This window comes from Filicampus tigris, chromosome 6, assembly GCF_054856515.1.
Source record: "Filicampus tigris isolate MCC_2025a chromosome 6, RoL_Ftig_1.0, whole genome shotgun sequence".
In the NCBI taxonomy this organism is placed as follows: domain Eukaryota; kingdom Metazoa; phylum Chordata; class Actinopteri; order Syngnathiformes; family Syngnathidae; genus Filicampus; species Filicampus tigris.
The window spans coordinates 8,552,282-8,580,267 of record NC_141222.1 but is presented as its reverse complement, the minus strand read 5'-3'; the positions used below and the strand labels follow the sequence as shown (position 1 = coordinate 8,580,267).

The window sequence follows — 27,986 nt, the reverse complement described above, 5'->3', positions numbered from 1 at the left end:
TTCACACCGACGGCACTGGTTGAGAGACGCGAGCACAGTGCCACTTGTCTTCTCAAATCACATTGAACTCCAGCGATTCCCACAGAAAGGTGAAGGACAGCGGCATAAAAAAAAAAAAACAACAACAGATGAGAGATGCATCCAGCTGTAAAATGGACTTGGCTACTTCTTCTTGGAGGTTTGGTGACACAAGGTAAGTAGGATTTGCCTATAGAGTTGTAAGTAGGATTTGCCAGTTGTCCATGTGCGTTAGACACCTATAGAGTTACAGATGACTAGATGGCATGAGTTCTCTTTAAGTCGCAAGAAGTCAGAAGAAAGGTCCATTAAAGTACGGTATACTGCATATATGAGTGTAAGTAGCCAATTACTAATTTGCAAGCTGTAGACAACACATACATTATTCTTTTCTGGAGAGAGGATAATGATTGTTGTTAACTAGGCCATCAAAATGAAATGCACTGAAGGCAAATGAATTTTGATGAATGCAAATGTTGTTTTGGAGACGTGAGTCATGATTTCAGGAAACAACATCCAGATTACTGGATCTAATTTCCTCTTTGCAGCTAATGAGGGAGGGTAGCTGGCGGTCGGTGGGCTTGTTCCAATATGACCTTCTTGTCTTGTTTTGGAATTTATGTTCTGATGTTTGCAATTGTGTGAGGGGATATTTTTAGTTATCTGTGCTGTTATTGAGGCTGACAGTCCGCATCTGACATGTAAATTTTCACAGAAAGGGTAATTATGTGGTGGCATTTCAAAGCATTAATGCAAACATTTGGCTGCAAGGGCACTGATACAATGGCATCAGGTACAGTATCTCATCTATGTCATGCGACACATGGAACTTTTCTAAATTATCAGCCTCTGCACATAATTCTTTATTCAATATACAGTACCCAGTTGGGATGGAAGGTGTGGCTTTCATTTGCTCTCCATCAACATCATATTATAATCAGAGGTGGATGACTGACGGACCGGTCCGTCTGTCCGTCACTGACGGACGCCCGTTTTGCTGACACTAGACGAGAGAGAGGAATACAACCCGCCTGCCCCGCGTGTGTTGTTTTGAAGGCATCCTTCCTGGAGTAGACTGCATTGACTGAATATGCACAGTAGGCGGGGGTATACACCAAAGAGAGACTCATGAGTTAGGCTGGCTGTAGTGCAAGAACTAACTACGTGCTAAGAGGTAAAAAAGTAGCTTTGAATAAAGTGACAGTTTTACAGACAGAACTTGTTAGTTAAGGTTTCTAGTTTTAATTTTTGGAAAGAATATGGTTAGGATGTTGTGAAACGGTATTTTGAAGCCCCCCACACTCAATTTCAGAAGATGGTAATAATAAACCAAAGGTTGTTTGCCGACTGCTAAAAGACAGAAGTTGAAGAAAAAGACGAATTTGGGGAAAAAAACATTCATTTATTGTAATGGCTACTTTATTTCGGTTTGCACAAGGACTAGAACACATTTTAACCCAACAGGATTGTACCTATGGCAACAATGTGACATGGGATTTTATTAGTTAAAGCGGCAGCAGGCTCCGTCAGATGTATGTGCGTGAAAATCTGTTTGCGCAGCAAGCCGACAATATGATGTATGACATTCCATTTTAATCAAATCGGTTCAGATAATGGATGGATTGATAGATGGATTTTTCATATGTTGGAGCTTTTTTTTTCCCCCGGATTGACGGCTGGATTACCTTTGTGATGTTTACTGATGGAGCCTCGGTTAAAATAACATGACGGACTGACCGATAGACGATTACAGTTTGGTTCGGCTTGAGAAAAAAAAGACAGCTTGACGATGATGGACAGGTACCCAGGCCCGCTGACAGATGACGAATGACGGACCGGCAAACTTTAGTAAAATTCCCACCTCTGATTATAGTAATCATAGACATCCAAGTTTTCATGAATAATTTCTTTTTAAATTAAATCAGTAATTGTCACTAATGGTGCAGTGGTACATTTGCCTGACTTTGGTGCAGGTAGTGCGGGTTAGATTATCCCTGCTGTTCTTCCAGTTTCTGGCTGTTTGGATCCATCTTAATATATGTGCAACTGCATTCGATCAGTACTGATTGAAGGTCCGTCAGTCCGTTAGTGAGAGACTGACGGTTTGCTGGTAAATGACACATGGTGGACTAAGCCCCGACAGAAGTTGGCTTTCAGCCATCTCCCAAATCATTACTAACCGGATCAGTACAGAGTAGGGATGGCTCGATACCACTTTTTCATATCCGATACTGTACCAATCCTGTAACCTCGAGGATCGGCCGATAACAATCCTATACCGATTTGATCCATTTTGGCACTCCAAAAGTTGTTAATCCTTTGGGTAGGTCTGCATAACACATTTTTCCGGATGATATACGTATATCACGATAAATGATAATATCACCCAAATTCAGCTCTCGCGAGACTTAAAACGTCAGTGCCAAAAATGCACAAATTGCTCTGAATGCTTGGCTTGTACTTTTACGTTTTTACTGTCTACTACTCAACAGATATGGCAAAAGTACTTAATTTGAAGTATTGATACTAAAACAACAAAAAAACAAAAAACGCTGACGTGCTGATTTAGCCGCTAGCCGCGCCAGCGCACCATTGGCTAGCACACTAACCATCCCAGCCGGCTAGCTCGCTAACCGCAACGAACTACCCAGATCCCGTTGAAAATCATCGGCACAGTAGTACTAACATCGACAGACTCTATCCGTGCCACATTCCACCCATGCCTCCTTCTATTTCTCCGTCCGGCTGCGCCGGCTGTGCCGGCTGCGCCTGCCTCGCTGAGAGGATCTCTGAGCTTGAACAGAGGATCTCCACACTCCACTACATCGGCGAAGCTGAGCTGCAGATGGACACAATCACCTTCGGTCCTGCTCAACCAGAGTCTCCATCGTCCACCGACTCAACTGCTGCTCAGCTTGCTTGTCCGTTGGCTGATGACGTCACCGGTGCGGACCCGGCTGCTGCAGTCCACTCGCCGCTCGCCGATCCGGACGACACCTGCAAGCGGCTGGGTGTTAAGCCCAGGTCCATGGCCAGCTCCACCCCACAAGGGCCTGAGTCCTGGTCAACTGTCCCTCACAGCGGAAGAGGCACGGGCCGCTCTCCCCGCTGGACCTTCTGGATTGCCTTAACTTCACTCAACATGTCAACTTCCCCACCCACAACCATGGCCATACTCTGGACTTGGTCTGCTCTACCGGTCTCAGCATTCAAAATCCCTCCAGCACCAACCTCAACATTTCTGACCACCTGGCTATCACTATGGACCTCCACCTCCCCTCTCCCCTCCCCAAGGAAAAGCGCACTATATTATTCAGAAACCTTAAATCCATCTCCCCACTTGGCTTCACTACCTCCATCCTTACCCACCTGTCCACCTCACCTCCTCCTCTACCCCACGACCCCACTGTCCTTACTAACTACTACAACAGCACTCTCTCCACCTGTCTGAATCAAATCGCCCCTGTCAAAACCAAATTTGTCTCCTTCACTCACTCAGCCCCCTGGTTCACTCCGGAACTCCGCATACTAAAAATCCGCAAGCGCCAGCTTGAAAGACTTTGCAACAAAACAAATTTAACGGTCCATCACATTGCCTACACTGATCACCTTCAGCTTTACAAGACAGCCCTCAACTCCACCCGTTCCGCCTACTACTCCAACCTTATTCGCACCGATTCCAATAACCAAAAGGCACTCTTCCCCACGGTCAACAAACTCCTCAAACCCTGTGAGAACATTTCTACCTCTTTCAACACTGAAAAATGCAATTCATTCTTATCCTTCTGTCAAACTAAAGTCGATATCTCCACTCCTCATTAACCACCACTCCCTCCTCCCCTCTCTTCCTACCTGCCTCTATCCCTCCTACCACTCCGCCCTTCCTCTACCGATCTCACCAAAATCATCTCTACAATGAAATCGTCAACCTGCATACCGGATCCCATTCCATCATCCCTCGTTCAAGCACTGCTTTCCCACCATCTCTCACCTCATCACCACCATAGTTAACTCCTTCCTCAAATCTTCCTCTGTTCCCTCCTCACTCAAACTTGCTGCTGTTACCCCCATCATCAAAAAACCTGGATTCAACCCTGACATCTTGAGGAACTTCCGAACCATCTCCAATCTCCCCTTCCTGTCCAAAATTAAAGAACGTGATGTCGCATCCCAAATCAAAGCCCACCTCGACAATAACCAACTCTTTGAACAATTTCAATCTGGATTCCGCACACAACACAGCACTGAAACCGCCCTCCTCAAAATCACCAACGACCTCCTCTCCTCCTCTGACTCCGGCCAACTCTCCATTCTCATCCTCCTCGACCTCACCGCCGCCTTTGACACCATCAACCACTCCATCCGACTCTCTCGCCTGCAATCTGTCAATATTACCGACAAAGTCCTCACCTGGCTTCACTCCTACTTCACACACAGGAAACAATTCATCCACATCAACAACTGCTCCTCATCCACTGCCCCCTTGTTCCATGGTGTCCCCCAGGGTTCTGTGCTTGGTCCTCTTCTCTTCATCCTCTACCTTCTCCCCCTCGGTCAAATTATCCGTCACCACGGTCTCCGCTTTCACTGCTACGCCGATGACGTCCAATTGTACATCTCCACTAAATCCATCACCTCTACTACCTACTCCACTCTGTCCAACTGCCTTTCTGATATCAAATCCGGGATGCAAACAAACTTTCTTTTCCTCAACTGCTCCAAATCCCACCTGCTGATAATTGGTCCTAACTCCCTCACACAGACTGCCTCCAACTTCAACCTTACTCTTGACAACTCCACTCTGTCTGCCTCCTCTCACTGCCGGAACCTTGGTGTCCTCTTTGACAATAATCTTTCTTTTGATCAACACATTACCCAAATCACCAAAACCGCTTTCTTTCACCTCAGGAACATTTCTTGCCTCCGGCCCTCACTTTCCTTTACTGCTGCTCAGACCCTCATCCATGCCTTTATCACCTCCTGCCTTGACTACTATAATAGCATCCTCTACGGCACAAGCTCCAAACTCCTCAATAAATTACAATACATCCAGAATGCTGCCGGCCGCCTTCTCACTCACACCCGTTCCCGTGATCATATCACTACCATCTTTACAAACCTCCACTGGCTCCCCGTTCCCCACCGCATCCAATTTAAACTCCTCCTACTCACCTACAAAGCCCTTCACAACCAGGCCCCCTTCTACCTCTCCGATCTTCTCCACTCATACACCCCTTCCCGCACCCTCCGCTCCTCAAATGCGAACTTCCTTGCCATCCCCCGACCAAGTACAAAACCTGGGGGGACCGAGCTTTCTCTGTTGCCGGCCCCACCCTCTGGAACTTCCTTCCAGAACACATTCGTAACTGCACAGACCTCATATCCTTCAAAACACTCCCCAATACTCACCTATTCCGCCAATGCTTTTTAACATCACTGAATCTTTGTTATTTTTTTCTTCTTCTGTTGGTTTTAACTGTCTTTGTTTTAACAGCAGGTTTTATTTTACTCACTTATTTTTGCTGTGAAGCGTCTTTGAGTGATATGAAAAGCGCTATACAAATAAAATGTATTATTATTATTATTATCATTGTTGTTGCTTTTTTTTAATGCATCATCTAGTGATGATGTTAAGTAACAAGTACATCCTTTTTAAGTGCAATTATCTTTAAATTCTTAAAGATATTGAACATTCACATTGAATAATAAAGTATCCTAGATAAAAAAAAAATAAATAAATAAAAATGACAAGTTCTGGGTTAGGCTCTGTCAACGATCTCCTATTGACAAAATGAGTATAGCTTGGTTTATTTTGTGATAGCCAATTTGGACATCAATAAATGTTAATAAAACTCTTTTTTCTACTCTGTGGTAATCGATCTGTTCATCCATTTTGTATACTGCTTATCAGAGGTGAGCATTCCGTCAGACTGATGGACCGGTCCGTCTGTCCGTCACTGATGGACACCCGTTTTGCTGACAATTGATGAATGACTGGACATCGTTTAACAATGACGTATTGACGAATGACGGAAGTGGGTTTTCATCCGTCAGTCTAATCATCACTAACCGCGTCCGTCACTGATGCTCCGTCGCCCGTTCTTCTGACATTTTTTGCGGGGACCGACTGATGGACCAACGGACTTCTGATGGACTTAAAGGGGATATGGCGGAGTGACGAATGACGGACGGGTACCCAGGCCGCTGACGGATGACGAATGATGGACCAGGAAAATTTAGTAAAATGCCCACCTCTGGTGCCTATACTGTTCAGCGTCACGGGAAGATGCTTTGGGCAGAATGGAAACTAAACCCTGGACCGGTAGCCAGTCAATCATAGACAGACAACATTTCACACTCACATTTACAGTCACTGAGTAATAATTCAATTTGTCAGGGCACAGTCTAGGGGAGGGGTCCTCGAGGGCCGCTTTCCTGCATTTTTTTTTTTTAAGTTTCCTCAACACACCTGATTCAAATGTTCGGGATCGTTATCAGGCCCTTGCAGAACTTGTTGATGAGCCGATCAGTTGAATCAGGTGGGTTGCAGGTGGCAATCTTATTAAACATAAAGGAAAAAGCGGCGCTCGAGGACTGGAGTTTGAGACCCCCTGGTCTAGGGACATTCTAGTGAAATGAAAGGCTATGTGATGATCTATTTGATTTTAAATGTAATATTATACATACGGTGTAAAAGTTGCAAAATGTGTCTCTTCAAATGTGTCATTTGAACTCCACTTTAGTTTTAACACATGCAGACGAGGCCCTGTTTTGTCCAGTATTTAAATGCATGACTGACGAGCCAGTCAGTGAACTGTGCAATACAACAATGGTATGGTGTGTGTTTGTGTGCATGCGTGTGCATGTGGTGTATGTAGTTGTGCGCTAACAAGGATTATATCACCAGAACATTTATAGAGCAGAACACAGAACAGAAGGGGCATGGCTAAGCACCAAATGAATCACAGACAAATGTGTCGAAAATACCTCATAAACAGCTGTCATTACCAGACCATTTTATTAACACTATATTTAACTTGGATAATATGCCATTTCAACATATTTACACCTGATATGACATTTTCCAACCAAATATTACTACTGAAGTCTCATTCTAATGTTTTAAGGTCAAAGTCATGTTCTAAAACCCCAGAGAGAACAATAAGACCTTCAACATGCTCTCATTTAGCAAGCAAATCATTTGCAGAACAGTGGAACAATTTTTAATTTTATAGGTTGGAATGATTGTCACGTCGTTGAAAGAACTCACTTTTGGCACGAGTGTTCCTCAAGGGAAATTTGTGCAATTTCTTTTTCACCTGCTCATGTTGAAAGCATAAAACAATTACCGTATTTTCTAGACTATAAGCTGCACGTTTGTATATTTCTCCTGTATTTGAAATCACTTTAATCATCTTCTCTGAAACCCATGTAGTCATCTTCTATGTTGAACAATTAAATATTTACTGCATTTACAGAATGATTTTGAACTGTAAATGTACATGTATGTACCTGAACAAATTCTTTTCGATTGGGCAGCAACTTTGCTGATTAAAACGGAATTTAACAAAGAGGAAATAACCAGTACTTATCTTCATTTCACTTCCTGCTGCTGCCACCATAGATTCATTGATGCTAAGCTTGCATGCAGCAGCGCGGTTTCCTTTCCCAGATAGCAAGATCGATTGCCTTCAACTTAGAACTTGCATCATACAAACTTCTTCGTGTGGGTTACATGATGAAGGGGCAAGGATTTGAAAATAATTGACTGTTTGTAATTTGTTGTCCGTGTTCTATCTGCTAAAGAAAAAAGTAGCGTATTCTTCCTCGCATTGAGTTTTTCTTAGTTTTGATTCTAATTCCGGTTAGAGCGCCCCTAGCAGTGGAAGAAAAATCCACAGAATAGCCGCACATTTATATAAACTGCATGGTTCAAAAGATAGGAAAAAAGTAGCGGCTTATAGTCCGGAAAATATGGTAATTAGCTAATTGGAAAGAGATGGGTGAGAAAGCCAGTCTTTAGCCACTCTAAATGCTGGTGTAGCCCTGCTTGAGACAATGTCATCCTATCCCACTGGTAAAGTTGTCACTCACACTGCATTTAATGTTAAGGACATTGAAAGTTGACTCATCCAATGCACCGAAACTCAACTTTCTCTCGCATTTAAAAGCCTTCAAACACTCAAGAGTTAATCAAGCCAAAAAGGCTTTCACACAGCAAGGACTCATCTACTTCATCAGCGCGTCTCTCCTCCCTGCTTCCATTCCCTCCTATTCCCTCCCCATCATCGTCCTGAATGACACTCATCCGCAGCCATTTTTCTTCTCACGATCCAAGTTGACCGCCAATCCTCAATGCTTGGCTGCGTTAAATATCCCTCATGAGAGCTACACTTCAAGAAACTTGTGCTCCAAGTTTTGACAGCTTCGGCACATTATGTTGAATAATTCATATTGTGCATTTTAGGACATAAAAGGAACATCCTTTGCACTTCAGGATGTCTTCTATTCTCGTCTCTGTAGTATTTTAACATAATCCGTCTTATTTTTTTTCATAATTGTGTTTTGCAATTGACAAAAACATGTCAGATTATATGCCATGCGTGTCCATGTGTGTCTGTTCAATAAGCATCCAGGTCATCACAGATGCTTTCAACTAATTCCAACATAAGCCCTGCTGGCATTTTGAGATGTACCAGATAATATCACGGAGAGGGGGGAGCAAATGTAGCCCATTATTCAACCAGTGGATAAAGGTGTCTATTTTCATATAGTATTGTATCATAAAATATGTATTTTTAGATGTGTAGGCCTATAAAGTCACAGAAAATTTAACATTGACATTTACTGGACATTTTATTGGGAACCGCTGAGTTATTAGTAAGCTCCCTTAGACGTCCTGTACAGTACATGAAAAAAATCTGCCACTAATATAATGAAATAAGTCAAAACCCCTTAAATAAATATCAATATCAACATCAGCCCAAACTGAGCATTGAGATGGTTTGATATGTTTTGTCTTTTATCAGACATTGCGACAGACTGTGGTCAACAACATGCTGGAGCTGTCGCAGTCAGTCATTTGGGAGTAACTGTTAAAAGGTGGTGGAAAAAATCATGAAGTGTAAACTAGAAAAGAACATGCAAATACACTTCAGTCAACCATAAAAAACAGGGACAAGCAACTGTGATGAAATTGGGGCTGGATTGTGAAAATGCACCTCTTCTGCCCAGGATTTTATTTTATTATTATTTTTTTATGACAAGCAAACAAAAAAAACTGTTAGAAATTATTATACCTGCATGAATACATTATACATTTAATTTAAGTGACTGATGCTTGTACTCATTAATTATTTAAAATGAACGGAACATTCATTTTTTAATGTTTTTTTTTCTTTTGTAGCTTTTACAACGGTGATTTGGTAGTTTTAATACAAATATCTCACTGTGCAATTCAAATAAAACATCAATAGCGCCTGTAAATACTTTGTACAAGTAGCTGGCCTTAAAAAAAAATCAACAAAACAGTTAACAACAATAGCTAGAGTAGTTTTCCTGGTCTGTAATCTACATAAGTGAGGAGTGACCGACCATATTTGGTCCCACATAAGAGAACCAAGTCGAAGGGCAGATGTCATGTACTTTAGCGGCACAAAAAACATTTTACTTCATACCGCCATGCTGATTGATGTCAAGCTTTTAAAATCAACTTCATACATGCTCATACAGTTTTTATGTACCATGATGCACAAACATCAATGTCCATCAAATTTCACTTTATGATACTCCAGTTTGACTTACCTCCCTTAATGTTTACACACACATCTTATATTTATTTTACGTTTTATTTGGTCAAATTCACTTTTGCATATGAATCAATGTACCTTTCATCAGGAGACTTAACGTAGTTAATCTCTTATAATCCAATAGGAAAAATTCTGCATGTTTTTCCAGGAGGATTATATTATAGGATCAGGACAAATTCTACTTTTATTCCTCTTAAATTAAATGAGATAGCACAGATACTTAAGTGGCTACTAAGTGTACATACAAACTGATAGTTTGGGATAACATGGACAGTGCATTTTAAAGTTTTAAATTTTAGTCAAATAAAAAGAGTTGAAGTATTTGTTAAAGGAGTTTCAGGAGATATTTTCAGTTGAATTGCGTGGGTCTTTTTGATGCAATTCATTTGATGTTTTCTATACACCTGTATTTCACACCATTTCATATCTTTTCAAGTCTTACTTCCTTCAGTTTTTTATATTTTGCATTCTTACTTCGCTACCTCTCATTTTTCATCCTTTGATGCCATCTTGCTGATGTATATGTGATATTGATCTAGATATTAATAGGAAGGGAAAGACAGTGAGGTTTTTTTGTGTGTGGTTTCACTGAGCATAGGGATTGTAGGAGGAAGAATGGGGAGATTACACAAACAACAGATTTGGTCCCTTTTATGACTCACTTGTTGAAAGACAACAAACTGTGTGGGGAAACTTTCTCCTGGTTTTCCTTTATGTTCATTTCATACCTGGTTTTTATTTAGGGTGAGATGTTTTGCTTCATCATCTAAATAATCTAATTCAAAACTATGATTGTAAAGATAAAGTCCTAATGGGTATTGAAATGTTATTTTACTGCATTTCAAAAGAGCAGTAAAATAATGTTTTCTATTGCACATACCAACCATTGTGATTAATGATAATAATAATAATAATAATAATAATAATAATAATAATAATAATAATAATAATAATAATAATAATAATAATAATAATAATAATAGTCCGCTGATAGTGTAGTGGTACACACGTCTGAGTTGTGTGCGGGCAGCGTGGGATCGATTCCCGCTCAGTGACAGTGTCTATGTGTGCCCTGCGACTGGCTGGCGACCAGTTCGGGGTGTAGTCTGCCTTCGCCCATTGACGGCTGGGATAGGCTCCAGCAACTCCCCGCGACCCTATATAGGATAAGCGGTTTGGAAGATGACATGACATGACATAATAATAATAATAATAATAATAATTAATCGTGGTTGTTGTTAGTAGTATAGTACAGTAGTGGTGTTGTAGTTGTATTATTATGTATATTGTACCTCTGTTTACTGTAATATTTCCAAAGTCACAGTTCAGATCAGTGGCAGTGCCAAAAATCTTATACCTCGTTATCATTCATTACAGTTTTGCCAGTTTAAAAGGTCATACCTCAATTGTTTACTCATTCTCTCTCTCCATACATGTGCAAAACCGTGAATAGATAAGAGTATATACGGATCAAGATAACAATTATGAAGGTAAATTATAGTAAAAATTGTATAGCGATCCATGATGGACCCTCTCGACTCACAAATTGCCAGGCCATGAGAAGAAAGCATATGGTCACAGTAGTTTTACAAAAACAAAATAACTTTGTACAGATATTGGCTCACTTTGTTTGTCATCACTGGTGCAAGTGTGAATTGCTGGGAAATTGTTCTAAGTAGGAGTAAGACTGCTGGGGATCCTGGCTCAGTAGACCAGCTGGTGGCTTTCAAATGAATTGAAATAGATGGAAGCTGTGAGACTCTCTGCCGTCATGTGATTCAGGTCAGGGTAAAAGGTCAATGTGGAGCCCACAGATCTCAAATGTAATTTTCCCCTGACATTTTAATGTATATTGTCACTATATAATGGAACCAACATTGTGAGATGATATACTGTAGGTACAACCTCCCCAACGGCCCACACAATTAAGATGATTTTGAATTAAATGATGCGTGTATGACTTAAACCAAATTAATATTGGAGCTTTTGTTTGGGCAGCATGTGACTTCTTGGTTAGCATGTCTGCTTCACAGTGGTGTGCTTACCATGGGAAGGATCACCACTCTTCCAGTTTTCTCCTTTCGTTGGTACAGTCCTGACAGTGGTTATTTTGAGTCTTGAAGCCTTGGTAATGGCTTCGTGACATTTTACAGACTGATAGATTTCACAATGCTAAGGCCAGAAAAACGAGCTGATCCAAAGGATGCAGGAGACTCCCGTTTTCAGCCGTTTACTGAACAGGACAAAGCTCTTGAAACAGAAAGCAAGTCGAACCGAGGAAGGAAGGGACAGGAGAAGTTCGCTACAATTGACGGTGTCAGAAGGAAGGCTGAATGGAGTAACAGGCACACTGATGAGAACTGGGACAGCAGTTAGCAAAAAAATACAGGCGTGAAGACACATGGACAAAAGACCTAAAGCTTAAATCACTGGAGAAAAATTCAGTATGAAAAGACATAAGACTACCTAACTTGACGGAATTACTGTATCTGGAAGGATGGTTTTCCGGATAAGTTGATAAGTGGCTAAAGGAATCAGATGTTCTCTGTTGCAGCTCAGTGAATGTCGGTCAGTTTTTCAAAAGGGGCCAGGTTTGAATTCTTTCACCTTACTTAATAAAAACATTACAAAGAAACTGCATTTTGTATTTACTTTTCTTTTCTTCGTGAGATTAAAGTGGACTTGATGATCCGACACGTTTAAGTGTGATAAACAGACCTGGGCATCGCCTAACCATCACAGAGTTTCCGTCTCCATATTTACAGTTTTTTTTTTTACAGTTAGGCGATGCCCATCTCTGGTGATAAATATTCAAAAAAATCCTTAATAGGAAGATCTACTTTAATTCCAAACTGCAACTTTTGTTCACTAAAATCTAGATTCATATAGATTTTTGAAACAGAGAGTTAGTTTGATACTCATTTCTGAAATTTAATCACATTACCTTGATTACATAGTACTAATCATGAATGAAATCAGTCAATGTGAAGAGATTGAACACGTTAATGATTTCTCACAATGATTGTCAAAAATGATTTAACAGGGGCAGAAACAGCTGACTATCAGTATGTAACAATTTATTTCTTCATAATTTGAAACCCAATGTATAAAATGCAGAGTTAAACCTCTGATGATTTAAGTAAACGTATGATGTGAAGATCCTCAGGTAGTTGATCAACATCAATTACAGTCAAAACATTTTTTCACATGTCTTGAAGCAATTACATTCACTTGAACGGCTGTTGTGATGTCTGCCTGTGATTATGTTACTCATTAACATCCCGACTTATCATTTCCAAATTCAGATGCGGTTTTATCAAGCATACCTGCTCTTGGCTTGTCTCTCTCTTTTCTCACTGCACCTTCAGACTGCCTTGCATCTAAAGCAGAAGACCGCCTCTTCCGAAAGCTTTTCAGGAGGTACAACCAGTTCATCAGACCAGTGGAGAACGTCTCGGACCCCGTCACGGTGGAGTTTGAAGTCTCCATCTCACAGCTGGTCAAAGTTGTAAGCTAATCTCACACAGACAGTATGAATGGCATGCAAGGTAGAGCATTTGATTCTGTGATCTCACCTCGGAAGGTGTTTACGGCCTTGGTAATGTGAAAGACAACCTGCAGGAAAAAATACTGTAGTACAGTAGGTGTAAATACCCGTAGTCTTTTTTTAAGTTCGTGCAATTGTACAGATTCAGATGTTACAGCTCTTCAAGTAAAGCGAATACATTAAGTCCAAAACATTGCTGAATATCCCTTAGAGAAGTCATCTGTTTGGCTCCGAAAGGAAAGCCACAGATAAGGGGAAGAAAATTGCCTGCTGAGGCATTTTTGAGACTAGACTGATATGTGGCTTTATCTCTTCAAGGTGACATTACGCTAAAGGGGAGTTAATAGACTTGTAAGCAAAGATGCTCTGAGTATATCCTGTGTTTAAGAATCCTCCTCAAAAGAGGTTGACTGGAATAAATAGCCTCTTTTTGTGTTGATTTATGAATTGTCCTCATCTTACCTGCCACCCGTATCAGTCAGTAATGGAACAATTTCCCATAACTATGTGCATTATAATCTCATTTAACATTCCTTTCACATCTGTGGTGCTGTGATTTGTAGCACATAATAACGAGGTAGGTAAAAGTACATACAGTATCTAATGGTTCATTCTATCATTATAAATAAAGACAATTAAATATATATATAAAACACATTTAAAGGTTATAAATTAGTTTTATGTTGACAAAATCAATTCAGATTTACAGTTTTATAATATCATTTGATTATGTAGTCATATTATACGTATACATGCAGGATTTATTTAAGTCATAAAGGATTTCTATAGGGCTATCACTATTGAATATCTTTATCTATCAATTGAATTATTTCACAATTTCAAAACCATATAACCAGCTAATGTTGTTTTTTCGTCATTGTTTAATGATACAAAAAAACAGCAACTAAATAACAATCAAGCAATAGCACACGAAAGGGGTTGCTATTGTACTCACCACCCTCTTTGAAATTGATACAGTGTGTCTTTCGGTCATTGTTTTCCAAAGTAAAAGCAGATGTTTGCAAATGTTTTATTATGACTAAACCCAAAAGATAACACTGGTCAACAATTTTAGACAATATTTTTCAATCAGAGATGCAAGTAAATTTTTATGATTTTTTTTGGTACTGATTCCAAATCTGCCCTGATTTTTTTTTGTCGATCACATCAGGTTTTCATAATAATAATGATAATTATTATCATCATCATCATCATCATCATCATCATCATCATCATCATCATATAACGATAATATAAGAATAATATTATATGTAATATAGCAATACATTTAGCATTATGTATTAAGTAAGGGTTAGGAGTATCATTTTTTTCTGAAACATCATAGCCATAAATTACAATGCATGGTAAAATTTGTATTGCGAAAGCTTTAAGAGGTCAAACTTAAAACCCAAAAATGAAAATATCTCAAAAACCTGGGGGAAAAAAAATCAGCGTCAAAAATACATTTAGGTACTTGTAAAGCCATGTCTGTGTAATCAGTCTGCTTTCGTGAAGGACTACAGCAATCAGAGAGTAATCTCTTTTGAGAGGCTAGAATCATAAAACAATTTTAAGTTAAACAATGGCTCTAAATGATTCTTCGATTATTAAAATAGTTATTGATTAATTTGATAATCGAGTAGTTGTCAATTAATCAATTCATTTTGACACCTCTAATTTCGCACCAACTGACTAGCTGGGCCAGCAAATGCAAAGACCAACAGAATTGCTCAGATTCTTTGCCTGGTCACTTCACCCTTTCATGGTTGCCTGTTGCTATAGGCAAGTTTCATGGGGTACAATCACTTATTTTCCCAAAGACCTTTAAGTAATTGTCATACAATTGCAAGAAAATGTATGTTATAACATAGACAGCACATATACACATGATCTTCAACCCAACACTACACTTGGGAAACAGCCTGCTCGAATAAATACCACACAAACAATTGTTCATGTTTTCATTGAACACACAATGTAAACATTCAATTCATAGGGTGAATCCCTTGGCTAATAATGTTTTCCAAGAGCTACTCTGGGCCAGGAGTCAGCTAACCGATGTTGGTTAACGCTGCCCTGCCCTACAAAAAGCACACACCAACACCTCAGAGGTAGCCACTGTGGTTTGAAAAAAAACGTTGCTGCAGGTTTATGTTTGTAGACGAGTGTCTTGGGGTTTCAACGCAATAGTGGCAAAATGTTGTGTGGGCTCATGAAACAAAAATGAAATTGTTTGGAAAGCGCACAGTGCTATGTGTGGGGAAAAAGCTGTGAAGTATAGTTGAGCGGGCATCATGGTTTGGTTTTACTTTACTACCTCAGGTCTGGAATGCATTGCATCAGTGATGGAAACATTTATTTCCAAGGTACGTATTCAAAAAATTTTGTTGGAGAACTGAAGCCACAAACATCCCTCTGCCAATCAAAGCCTTCTGAAGTGGCCCAGTCAGAGTCCTGACCGACTCAATTGAGATGCTGTGGCATGACCTCAAGAGAGTGATCCACACCAGACATCTCAACAATACTGCTGAGCTGTCTCAGTTTTGTAAAGAGAAAGGGTCCAAAATCCCTCTTGACAGTTATGCAGGTCTGATCTGCAACTGCCGGACACGAAACAGTCGGTTGAGGTCATTGCTGCCCAAGGATGCCCAACCACTTCATTTCATCAGCTTTCAATGTGACGTTTATATGGTGTGTTCAGTAAAAGCATGAAAACGATCATTTGTGTAGTATTAGTTTTAAAAATAGTGTTTGTGTAGTGTTGTGAATTTGATGCAAATACGGTCACAATTGATGACAAATTTATGCAAAAATTCAGGTCATTACAAATTACATTTTTTTTTTTTGTCAATTAGGCAATGTCGACTCTGCTGCTGAACATGGATAGGGAAAACCTGCAGTTAAAAATAAAAATAATAATAATAAAAAAAAAATGAAGTGCTATATGAAATAATGAATTAATTTATCAAACAAAGCATGACTGTGAAAACAAAAACACAAAACATTTTACACCCAAGCAAATGTACTGGGACATTGTCCCCCTTTCTCCCTTTAAATTCATATACAATATTGGACTGACTGAAAAAAAAAGTTGCACACAAGGTCACAACCTTCTCTGCTTCTTTGCAGGATGAGGTCAATCAGATCATGGAAACAAATTTGTGGCTCAGGCATGTAAGTACACACACCTGCACACGCACACACACACACTATTAGGTAACATCATTCTATTTTCCCTTGTGGATCAGGACGTTAAAGATGGGCTGTCAAGGTTTGTGGTAAAGACAAACTTGTCAAATGTGTGCTTGCCCTTTTACTCATGAGGGCCCACAGAAAGAGAGCCGAAGCTCTACATATATACATATACATATTAATCAGTGTGAAATGCCACTATTAATTCTTGCGCCTCACTCCATACATGCCACCGTGCCATTTCCAGTTGTTACCGAAATGTTAAACACATCAGTCGAGGTTGTACCAGGAAAACGAAGAGATTTCAGATGGATGAAACGATCAGCGCTAACATTAGCATGTCTAGTCACGCATTACCTCTCTGCAGTCTGCAGCTCCTTAGCCACATATGCTGACCTCTTGACTCACCTACTCATTCAATCGCCATATTTGCAATCATGGCCTGTATGCATTAAAGTGCTTTTGATAGGAGCAAAATCAAAGCATTACATCAGAGTCACAATTTTCAAGTGTGTAGATGTCTGTTTGATGCTGACACCATTCAACAGAACACTGGCTGTTGTTGCGATCTCTTGCTCCACTTAAAATGCATGAAATTGTCTGTAGAGGTTACTTTTGTTCGTAGTGTCTCAGCTGTCTATTTTTACGAATATCATTATAGAAGATTAACGCCAGGGTAGCAACTCTCTGGGGGATTCCACTAATACGCCTGTTTTTAGGTGTCTTCAACTCATTCTTTAAAAACGTAATTTTCATGCTGATGCTTCATACGTTGATGTTAACCCTGTCAAATGTGTTTCGTGCTTAATGTCTTTTCACAACCTCCTTGCTAGTGATGTATTTTGTTTGATACAAAATGTTGTGTACATCAACCGATTTGAAGCGCTTCTATGTTTGCGCCAGTGTGGAATCGGTGGCATTTTAGAAACGATAAGGCATCCAGCTCACCCTACCAGGAATTTCATCTCCAGCTAAACATAATCCCAGATAAATGGAAAAGCCAGTGTAGCGTGAAGTGGTTAATTAAACAGCGCTCAGGTTGTTACTGGGCATTAATCCGCCTTGATAATGAAAGACTTCATCTTGAATGGCATGCAAATGGCCAAGACTAATGGATCCACGGCTCATGAAACGTTACCTTCATGTATGTTGACAGAATAGCAAGTGAATCCTCGCTCTCTCTCTCTGTTGATGAGATACTCACACAACTTCTTCTTTATTCACCTGGTCTTCAATACAGACTGACCGTACAGTACCTGGTAAATGTTATTTTCCGCTCACTTTTACGCTGTCTGTGCTATAAGTAGGCAATAAAGCATTAAAACCCTGCCATGCAATTATTTGTTTCTGTCTGTAGGTATTCATTTTCTGACAGAAGAAACAACACAGTAAAACCTCAAAAGAATATACTGTATGTGCAATATGAATCTGTCATTTAAGGATTTCCCGTGAGGGGTGGTGTCTTGAGGGGCCAGCACAGCAAAAACAGACTGATCATGACCTCTTTTGTTGTTTTCAGATTTGGAATGATTACAAGCTGCGATGGATGCCCGACGATTTTGATGGAATTGAGTTCATTCGAGTCCCATCAAACAAGATTTGGAGACCCGACATTGTTCTCTACAACAAGTGAGCCCTTTACTGTCCCTTTGTCAGCACGCTGGCAAGCATTGTGTATTGAATGGCTACGTTCATTGGATAACAAGATTGTTTATTCAGCTTGTGGTGCTACATTCTGTACATTTCTCCAAAAAGAACATTTACTGTCGGACTGGATATTCAAATTAACTGCATACAAACACTGGTGGAGCTACGATTTTTTTTTCCTTGGGAGGCCATTGTTTGGCCAATCATATCTCAAGGGGTCCGCACAGCAAAAACTTGTTTTATAAACTCAAAATGTTCAGCCTATGCTGATAAAAAATCATTATATGTTTTCTACTGGTGATGGGGGGGAAATGCGGAAAAAAATCTCAGAAAATAAAAATCGCAAAATACCCAAAAGTCAATTATATGGTCTGACACCTGGGGGGGTCCAAGCATATTTCGGGGGCAGTGTCCCTGAAGCTCCACGTTTTAGCTCCGCCAGTGCATATAAATGACACTTGAACAAACAGACTAAGAATATATCTCTATGTCTTATTTTTATGATCGGATACAGAACTAGAAATATGCTAGAAATGACCGTTTTACTATATGTTCAGTCGAGTGCAAATTCAGTTAAAGGGGAAGTCAACCCAAACACATTTTTCAAGAATATGTTCTATGCAGGTGGCACGGTGGTCGACTGGTTAGCACGTCTGCCTCACAGTTCAGAGGTTGTGGGTTTGATCCCGGCTCCAGCCTCCCTGTGTGGAGTTTGCATGTTCTCCCCGTGCCTGTGTGGGCTTTCTCTGGGTACTCCGGTTTCCTGCCACATTCCGAAAACATGCATGGCAGGTTGATTGATCACTCTAAATTGCCCCTAGGTGTGGATGTTTGTCTCTGTGTGCCCTGCGATTGGCTGGCAACCAATTCAGGGTGTCCGCCGCCTACTGCCAGAAGACAGCTGGGATAGGCTCCAGCATGCCCCACGACCCTTGTGAGGATAAGCAGTATCGGTAATGGTTAATAATGATTAGGTTAATCAACACATTTTCAGCCATCTCTGGGGCCAGCCATTTTGTAACTTCTGTTGACTGAAAATGACATCAGAATTTCTCAGGGCTCAGGTAACGACCAATCATGGCTGACCTGTTTTCTGAAGCTGAGCCGTGATTGGTCGTTATCTGAGCCTTGAGACACTGTGATATCATTTTCAGTCGACTGAAGTGACAAAATGGCTGCCCCCTGAGATGGCTAAAAAAGTGGTGGATTTTGCTGCTTGACTCATATTCCACAAATGCAATATTAATCAGAATGCTGTGTTTCAACTAGTGGGCCTGCTAGGAACATATTCTTGAAAAAATGTGTTTGGATTGATTCACCTTTAAACATTGATTTATCTTGTGTGCCCAAACCGCCTGTTTTCTCTATGTATTCTTCTATTATTGGTCCAAATGGTGAGGCTGAAATCTTCAAACCTCACGGTTGATTTCTTTCTTTTTTTTTTCTGAACATCACCTATTTTATCTTGTGTTCCTTGTTTTTATTTCCTCCCTCAATATTTAACATGTCATCCTTTAACCTGTGTGTCCTTTTCAAATCCACATGCGCGTTTGTCTTTCGTTACCATGTCAACGCTGATGTTGCAACACACATACACATGCACATGCACTTCATATACAGCGCTGTTGGGGATTTCCTGGTGGAGGATAAAACCAAGGCACTGCTGAAGTTTGATGGTACCATCACCTGGATTCCTCCTGCAATTTTCAAATCCTCCTGCCCTATGGACATCACCTACTTCCCCTTCGACTATCAGAACTGCTCAATGAAGTTTGGCTCATGGACTTATGACAAAGCCAAGATTGACCTGGTACTTATTGGATCTAAGGTCAGTGTTAGGGACTATACAAGTGGGGTGCAAAATTAGGTCGACAGTAATATCATATCAGTTAAGTGAGTTGGTTTTTTTTCAATTATAACTGAATACGTACTTTTGCACCACACAATATATTTGAGTTTATTGAAATGAATCTTTTTATTCTGAAGCCCTTGGACACTAATTAAGTGATGAAATCTTTCAAAACATCTAATGTTGTCATTAAGGTATCTTGTGAATTTGAGATGCCTAATTTACTTAACAAGACTGTCAGCTAACATGACTTCAGCAATATTTTTGTCAATCAAATATATCTTGTAATTTGACTGGATGAATGTTCTACTAGTCACATCCATTATGGAGTAACACAGAAATGAAATCTACAGTGTGCTAGGCTGGCAAGTATCCAGACCCTGTAGCAAGTTTTTGAAAAAAAATTAAAAATAAAATAAATAATAATAATAATAATAATAATAATAATAATAATAAAATAAATAAAATAAATAAAATAAATAAAATAAATAAATTAATAAATAAATAAATGCTGAATTGTACTGATTACATTGCATGAAAAAGAAAAATCTGATACATATCATGTGGGCAAAAAAAAAAAAAAAAAAGAACAGGATTTGACCTGCAGTATGCGCATAGCCTACTTGATTGCCACTGTCTTAAAGCGGAAATCAACCCAAACATATTTTTTTTTCCAAGAATATGTTCCATGCAAGCCCACTAGTTGAAACAAGGCATTCTGATAAATATTGTGTTTGTGGCATAAGAGTTAATCCATCCGTTTTTAGCGATCTCCGGGGGCGGCCATTTTGTCACTTCTGTCGAATGAAAATGACATCACAAAGGCTCAGGGCTCAGGTAACGACCAATCACGGCTCAGCTTCAGAAAACAACAGGTGAGCCGTGATTGGTCGTTACCTGGGCCCTGAGCAACTGTGATGTCATTTTCAGTCGACAGAAGTGACAAAATGGCCACCGCCAGAGAGGGCTAAAAACGGGTGGAATAACTCTTATTCTACAAATGAAATATGTTTCTGTTGACCTCCACTTTAAAGTTTGCAGTTGTTTCTGTTCTCGTTTCATTTAAATTCAAGTGGGTGGCTGCTCCCAAGTATATCACCTTAGCAAGAAGGAATTGCGAGACCGTCGTACGAGTTGAGCACACTGTAGTGGTAACAAAAAATGTGAACGTTTGTATGTATGCAGGACTGTGGTGCCCGTGTATGCCAAGAACTAAACCGATTTATAGGAAACTTTGTAGAAGAAAAGCAATCAATAATTCTGGTGTCGATTTAGTTAAAGTAACAGAAAAAAAAAAAAACATTTACTTTTTGTAAGAATTTTGCAAAAAGCCTTTAAAATTACATTTGGTATTACTTCACAAGGTAGGGTTTTACTTTTCATGTATGGTGGTTAAAAAAAAGAAATAAGATAAAAGTAAGCTCACATTTAAATGCTTGAGCTTTAGGGCCTTTTGTATTTAAAGGTATCGGTTGCAAATTGCAAAACAATATGTATTTCACTTTACAGTAAGGCTTCCCTTGCCGTTATACAAAAGTAGTTAATAATGACTACAGGATGAAAAGGTTAACATTAGAGATGCAAAGATACTTTGTCTGAAGTGTGTATGTAGTCCGTGCTTGCCATCAATCAATGTCAATTTTCTCAATAGTTTATCAATGATGAAACATTCATACTGTATATACATTCATAGGGGAACCCTTATAGTAAAGTGATACCATATTCACTTTCAATTTTCAGTAAAGAATGCATGCGCCGTTGGGACAAAAGTGTAGGCCTAAATGAGAGGTCTCGGAAAGTATATTAATTGGCGCAGAGCCAAATTTGGATTGTTCAGATGGGCGGATCTCTTAATTGATTGTGCAACTACAGCTTTGTATGCATCATTTAGGTCAACCTCAAAGACTTCTGGGAGAGCGGTGAGTGGGAGATCATTGATGCTCCAGGCTACAAGCATGACATCAAGTACAACTGCTGCGAGGAAATCTACCCGGACATCACTTACTCCTTCTACATCCGTCGACTGCCACTCTTCTACACCATCAACCTCATCATCCCCTGCCTCCTCATCTCTTTCCTCACAGTGCTGGTTTTCTACCTCCCGTCCGACTGTGGAGAGAAGGTCACGCTCTGTATCTCCGTCCTGCTCTCCCTCACTGTATTTCTACTCGTTATCACCGAGACCATCCCCTCCACATCTCTGGTCATCCCGCTGATTGGAGAGTATCTGCTCTTCACCATGATCTTCGTCACACTCAGCATTGTCATTACGGTTTTCGTGTTGAACGTGCACTACCGCACCCCCATGACGCACACCATGCCCGGATGGGTGCGCTCAGTGTTTCTGAAAGTGCTGCCGAGGATTATGTTGATGCGGAGACCGACCGATGAAGACGGCAAGGCTGGAGGGTTGGACAACAGTGGGGAGGCAGGAGGAGCTGGAGGGGGAGGAGGAGGCGGAGGAGCCAAGAAGAGGAAGAATAACTTGACGCAGGCAAGAGTTCCTTCATCCTTTTGTGGATAAACGTGAATGTCATGTCACAATTTGTCGAACAGAGCCACCTCTACCAAATGAGTAAACTAAAGTGCGCTACATTCAAGGAAAAATTACAGTACGCTTCTACTGACACTTCTAAACTACAGTACACTCTTCTAGTGACTTGTGTGTGTGTTTTTCTAAAATTCTATTTTCTACTCTAAACACAGTGCTTACTCCCACATTCCCATGACATCCGACCACACACGTCTGCGGAGCTGACTGAGAAGTAGATTTGCATCCCTATAGACATAAAACCTCTGGTTTGTCAAATTGTTACACAGACGTCTGGTTGATGTCAAATAATGTCATAAATGTGATTTATCTCTGATGTGGGAGCTAACTTCGAAGAGCTTAGTGGTGCATGCAGTCATAAAGCAGTTAATATCAATATTTTTTGTTTGCATTTGGTCTTCTCAGAACTGCACACTCAAGCTGAGCATTTTATAGCATTCTGGCTATACATAAATTCTTCAGTCTTCTCACAGTGCTCTGAAATACTGTATTAATCAAATACTGGCTTGTTATTGATTTTGTTGGTTTAATTTACATAATTTATTTCTGTCTACAGCAATAACAGAGGGAACAAAACTTCATCAACCACATTGTTGAAAAGAAGTTTCTTTTTAAAAGCATAGAGTACATTATGGTGCTCTTTGAGATGTATCTCAGATGATTATCAAGAGACAGAACTTTTGTTTTTATTTTTGCTCTTCAGCAGGCTGGCGGGGGTTCCCTAAATTGTCTGGAGTTTGGGGACACTACGTTGTCCTCCATGGAAGGCTGCGCTGGGAAAAAATGCTCTTGTCCCTGCCAGCATGAGAAGGAAAGTCCTGAATCGACAACAACTGTAAAAACGACATGTCAGAGGAGTCCACAGAGCATAAATTCAGTCGTGGCCTTCTCTGTTGTGTCACCCGAGATTAAGCAGGCCATCGAGAGCGTCAAGTACATCGCTGAGAACATGAGGAGCCGAAACAAAGCCAAGGAGGTCAGTTGTTGTCCTTTGTGGTTTACACAAAGTGACAAATGTCATGTCGATAGAGATTTGCATGTCAAATGTGCTTAAATTTAGGGATGCGCGAAAATGAAAATTGTTGGCCAAAACCGAAAAACGAAATAGGAAACCAATGCTGAAAGCCAAAACATAGAAAGACATTCTAAGACTGCACCTTAGAGTGGAAGTCAACCCAAACATATTTTTTTCAAGAATATGGTCCCAGCAGGCCCACTAGTTGGAACACGGCATTCTGATTAATATTGTGTTTGTGAAATATGAGTTAAGCAGCAAAATCCACCCGTTTTTAGCCATCTCTAGGGGCGGCCATCACGTCTCTTGACTGATCACCGATGCTCAGAGCTCAGCTAATGACCAATCATGGCTCAGCTTCAGAAACCAGGTGAGCTTTGACTGGTCTTTAACTGAGCCCTGAGCAACGGTGATGTCATTTTCAGTCGACAGAAGTGACAAAATTGCCCCCCCCCCGGGAACTTTTATTCCACAAACGCAATATTTATCAGAATGCCTTGTTTCAACCAGTGGGCCTGCATAGAACATATTCTTGAAAAAAAAATGTTTGGGTTGACACCACTTTAAAACCATACATTTTCCCCGACTGGGTCATTTTTTTGCACTTTGTCAAATTTGACTAAAGCCATATTCATACTTGGGCTCTTTCGTAGGTGGATATACGTAAATCGGATATGTTTCTTATGCAATTGCAGCCTGCACACTCAGCTTACGTTCATCCGACCTATACGTCATCAAAAGAGGACAAATGTCACAATTGTTCAATACAATACAGAGGAAGATTTCAGGCCGGATCAAAAGCCAGAGAATACAAATGTGTCTTCAACCGGGTTTTTAAAGTGGACAGAGAGGCAGGCCCCAAAAGCAATGGCAGGCGAAGGAAAAGAAAACAGTCAGTGGCGCAAAGTTGCTTTAGAATAGCTAAACATATTGGGGGACCGGTCAGTCCAAGTACAAAATGCTGAACCAACCACCAGTTTCTAAGGTTTGTCGTAATTAGATTGCTATTTCCTCAAATGACAAGAGTCTTTCGGACAAATAACATATATGAATATTATCATTGTTTGTTTACAATTTGAAGAATTTTTCTTCATGTTGAAAAAACGTCCCCATATATTTTCGATAGAGAGAAAAACTAGTTCATGTTGAGTTCACATTCCTGTTTGGCGTAACTACTGTACTGTATAGTTGAGAATTTTAAGGAAGGTGGCTAAATGTCCCAATGACAATTCTAACAACAAAAATGCTGGAGGGGACTTAAAACATTTCACAGTTTTGTACATCTTTTGGTCGGCTTTAGCATTCTAGGCAAAATAATTGTCAGAATTTTAGAATGAAATCTAATAGGAAATACATGATTCCAGTGTTTGGCCTTGATAAAATCCTGCATTGTTTTATCGGGAAAATATATACAGTGTGGCACACAAACCCCATACATAATGCATGAATGCAAAAGCACACCATGGAGAGTTCTGCTTGATATCAGAACACAAATGTTGCAGATCACCGCCTGTCCCAAAACACAACAATAGTATTATTTATAAACACACTACTTGGAATTGAATCGCTTTCCCAACTCACTCTGTCACTTAAAAATGCAGCAGCTGAAAATCCCTCACAGGAGAGTAAACCTCTGGTATGCAAAATGGTATGCAAAATCATAACAGCTGTGCCAAAGCACTTCTATTGACACTCTGATTTTCACCGTAGCAGTGTCTATTAAGCTGTCAATTTTCGGTGAAACACCAATAATTGTTTAACTCCTTCAATGCTTAAGGGTTATTTTTAAAACTACGACTGAAATCGTTTCTGTCATTTTGGTTTGCCCCTTCTTTCACTCACAGGTGGAAGATGACTGGAAGTACGTTGCCATGGTGATCGACAGAATCTTCTTATGGGTGTTTGTGACTGTGTGTGTCCTGGGGACAGTGGGCCTATTCCTCCAACCGCTTTTTGGATTCGTTTCATAACCCCTCACCAATCAGGGTTTACTGTTTCCCTGATTGGACAATTCTGAACAAATGATCCATTTGATGACGAAAAAAAAAAAATTACTCAAAAAGCACTTGTTGATCAGCTCGTTTTGCCTTTTGCAGAGAGCAGCACACATTTTTAATGCCTTAATTTTATGCCTCTTAACGCTGCATATTATTTTACCCCAACTACCCCCAAATTAATAGCATGGCATAAGAAGGCATCCTCATAAACGTTTTATAAATACTTTCCAAACAAGGCAATTATTCTATTCAACTCTGCAACTCATTAATGAAGCAGCAATTATGTGAGATGTTCTTGCTATTGCTGCCCTTCTCCAATATTCTGCTTTCAAAAACTACTCTTGCAGTCACTTGCGCCCACTTACTTGTTAAAAAGGAACCTTATTGAAGAGTGTAAGATATATGGTAGAACTGCTCGTTACAAAAGCTAATGCCATTTAAAAGTTCCCACAGGGCAAAACGTTAGTGCTAATTTGCTGTATAAATTTGTTTTAGGCTGGCGCCTGTGTTCACTTCAAATTACTTGTCCCCACTTGCTCTGCTGATCATGTTTGTATTTTAATTCTCAATTTAACTTATTATATGAAACCGTTTAGAATTCCTCAAGGGGGAATTCACTTTACACTGCTGTATATTTGTTGTTCCATATCACACATAACCGTATCACACACCTGCAGGCATGCAAAGAGAGATGTCAGAGTGCAAGCCGTGCTGCACTTCTTGAGCTAGCGGATGGGTTCAGTGCCTTGCTCAAGGCTACCTTGACAGTAGTCAGGAAGCAGACTAGCATCTGTCCAACTACCAAGCACTTGATTAATGACCCTACAGTTCCAAGGTCATGAACAAAAGCCACCCCACACATTACTAAAAACTCACTGATTTGATTCACATTTTACAACAATCTTTTGGCACTAGTGGCCTTCGGGCCGCTGTACTTGTTGCTACATAATGCTTGAGTGCTTACGCTGACTCAGCTATACTGAGTGTCCCCTTTTGCCGGGGACACAATGTATGTTTACTTCTACTACCTGCATTTGCCAAAGGAATGAGATGAAAACAAAATAATAGTCATTTTTAGTAGAGCTAAAAGCAGCAATAGACAGACAAGAGGAAAACACACAAGTTAAGGATGGAGGCAGATGAGTTGCGGGTGACGGGTCTTGCTAACCATCACTAAGTTAACATACATGAAGATCTCGTGTGTTGTTTTCTCTAGTCTTTATAGAGGCGTAGCGTTTTACTTTACATGATGAAACAGATTCCAATAATTACAAAATAAAAAAAAACTGGATGTGATCATTTTGGGTTGCACAACCTATTTTCTGTAGACAAAGTACCGGTAGCTATGTTGAAAAACAGACTTTAACTGATTTCCTCCCAGTGAATGCTACCTTATAGCAACCACGCTTCTCTCTCTCTTGGTGACTTTGATTGGACCACATCATACTGAGTCTGATTCATTAAGCTGCCTGAAGTCAAAGACAATCATTCACACTCTCACCGCCTCTTGGAGTCATTTTCATATTGAAGTCAGATTTGTGACGTGTACAAGCAATTAATGAATAAGGGCAGGCTGTTTTTCTTTTGTAATTAGAATCCATGTGTTTTGAAATATTCACTATGATTAACATTTCAGATGTTAATTGGTTTGGCCCAGAAAATATTAAATCCAATGTACTTGGTTGGTTGCTCCCAAAATAGCATTGCATTTAATCATCAAGGAATTCTTTCTAATTCAGTGGGTATTAATTCTTGTTTTTCTTGCCACTTTTGATTATGTACTTTAATGCTCTGTGAGAGGCAGCATTTAGGATTGTCATTAATGTATTGTAATGAAATGTGCAGTTCTGACTGCAGGGATTCATTCAATTTAATTGGGCCTTTTTGATACATTGTATGAAGGGTTTATAAAATGTTATTTGCTTTTTTAATGAGTTGACTCTGAAATACAAATAAATGTAATATTCTTTTATTGTGATACTGTATTGTACTGTACTGTCTTGTTCATCTGTACAACATACAAGGGTGGTGGTGTTGATTTAGTCTAGGCATTTATTGAAAGTAAGCATTTATCAGGAATAATTAATTACCCATGCTTAGCATTAATAACTTAAATTAAAATCCTGACACTTACAATTGTTCAAAAACAATTTCAATACAAGATGCAAGGTAAGAAAAAAATGCACTGATATGATACATGACTTGTTCAGCACGTATATGACTTATTGGGAGACATACTTCTCTCATCTTAAAAGGGAAGCCCATTAAAAAACAATCTTTACAATAATAATTTCTATGTGCATCACTTGTCGAAACACAGCATTCTGATTAATATTGTGTTTATGACTGATATGGCTCACC

At 39.9% G+C, this 27,986-nt stretch overlaps 1 protein-coding gene across 2 annotated transcripts; it reads left to right on the top strand.

Moving 5' to 3' along the window:
- On the top strand, positions 1-27,603 carry chrna6 (cholinergic receptor, nicotinic, alpha 6). 2 transcript variants are annotated; one of them, XM_086033186.1, is made up of 8 exons: positions 1-193; positions 13,196-13,335; positions 16,504-16,548; positions 18,086-18,195; positions 19,834-20,023; positions 21,954-22,556; positions 23,317-23,589; positions 25,473-27,603. In XM_086033186.1, exons 1-8 carry the CDS (start codon positions 136-138, stop codon positions 25,596-25,598), a joined length of 1,545 nt encoding a protein of 514 aa, XP_085889312.1. In that variant the 5' UTR covers positions 1-135; the 3' UTR covers positions 25,599-27,603. The 2 variants fall into 2 exon arrangements, with proteins under 2 accessions (XP_085889312.1, XP_085889311.1); XM_086033185.1 differs by having other exon boundaries at positions 19,834-20,041.
- Positions 27,604-27,986: the final 383 nt, after the last annotated feature.

Bases quoted from the DNA above. Each gene is read 5' to 3' on its own strand.
- chrna6 (XM_086033185.1), top strand. From the start codon at position 136: ATGCATCCAGCTGTAAAATGGACTTGGCTACTTCTTCTTGGAGGTTTG. The intron at 18,196-19,833 runs GTGAGCCCTTTA...CTTCATATACAG, and splicing joins GACATTGTTCTCTACAACAA to CGCTGTTGGGGATTTCCTGG. The intron at 23,590-25,472 runs GTCAGTTGTTGT...TTTCACTCACAG, and splicing joins GCCGAAACAAAGCCAAGGAG to GTGGAAGATGACTGGAAGTA.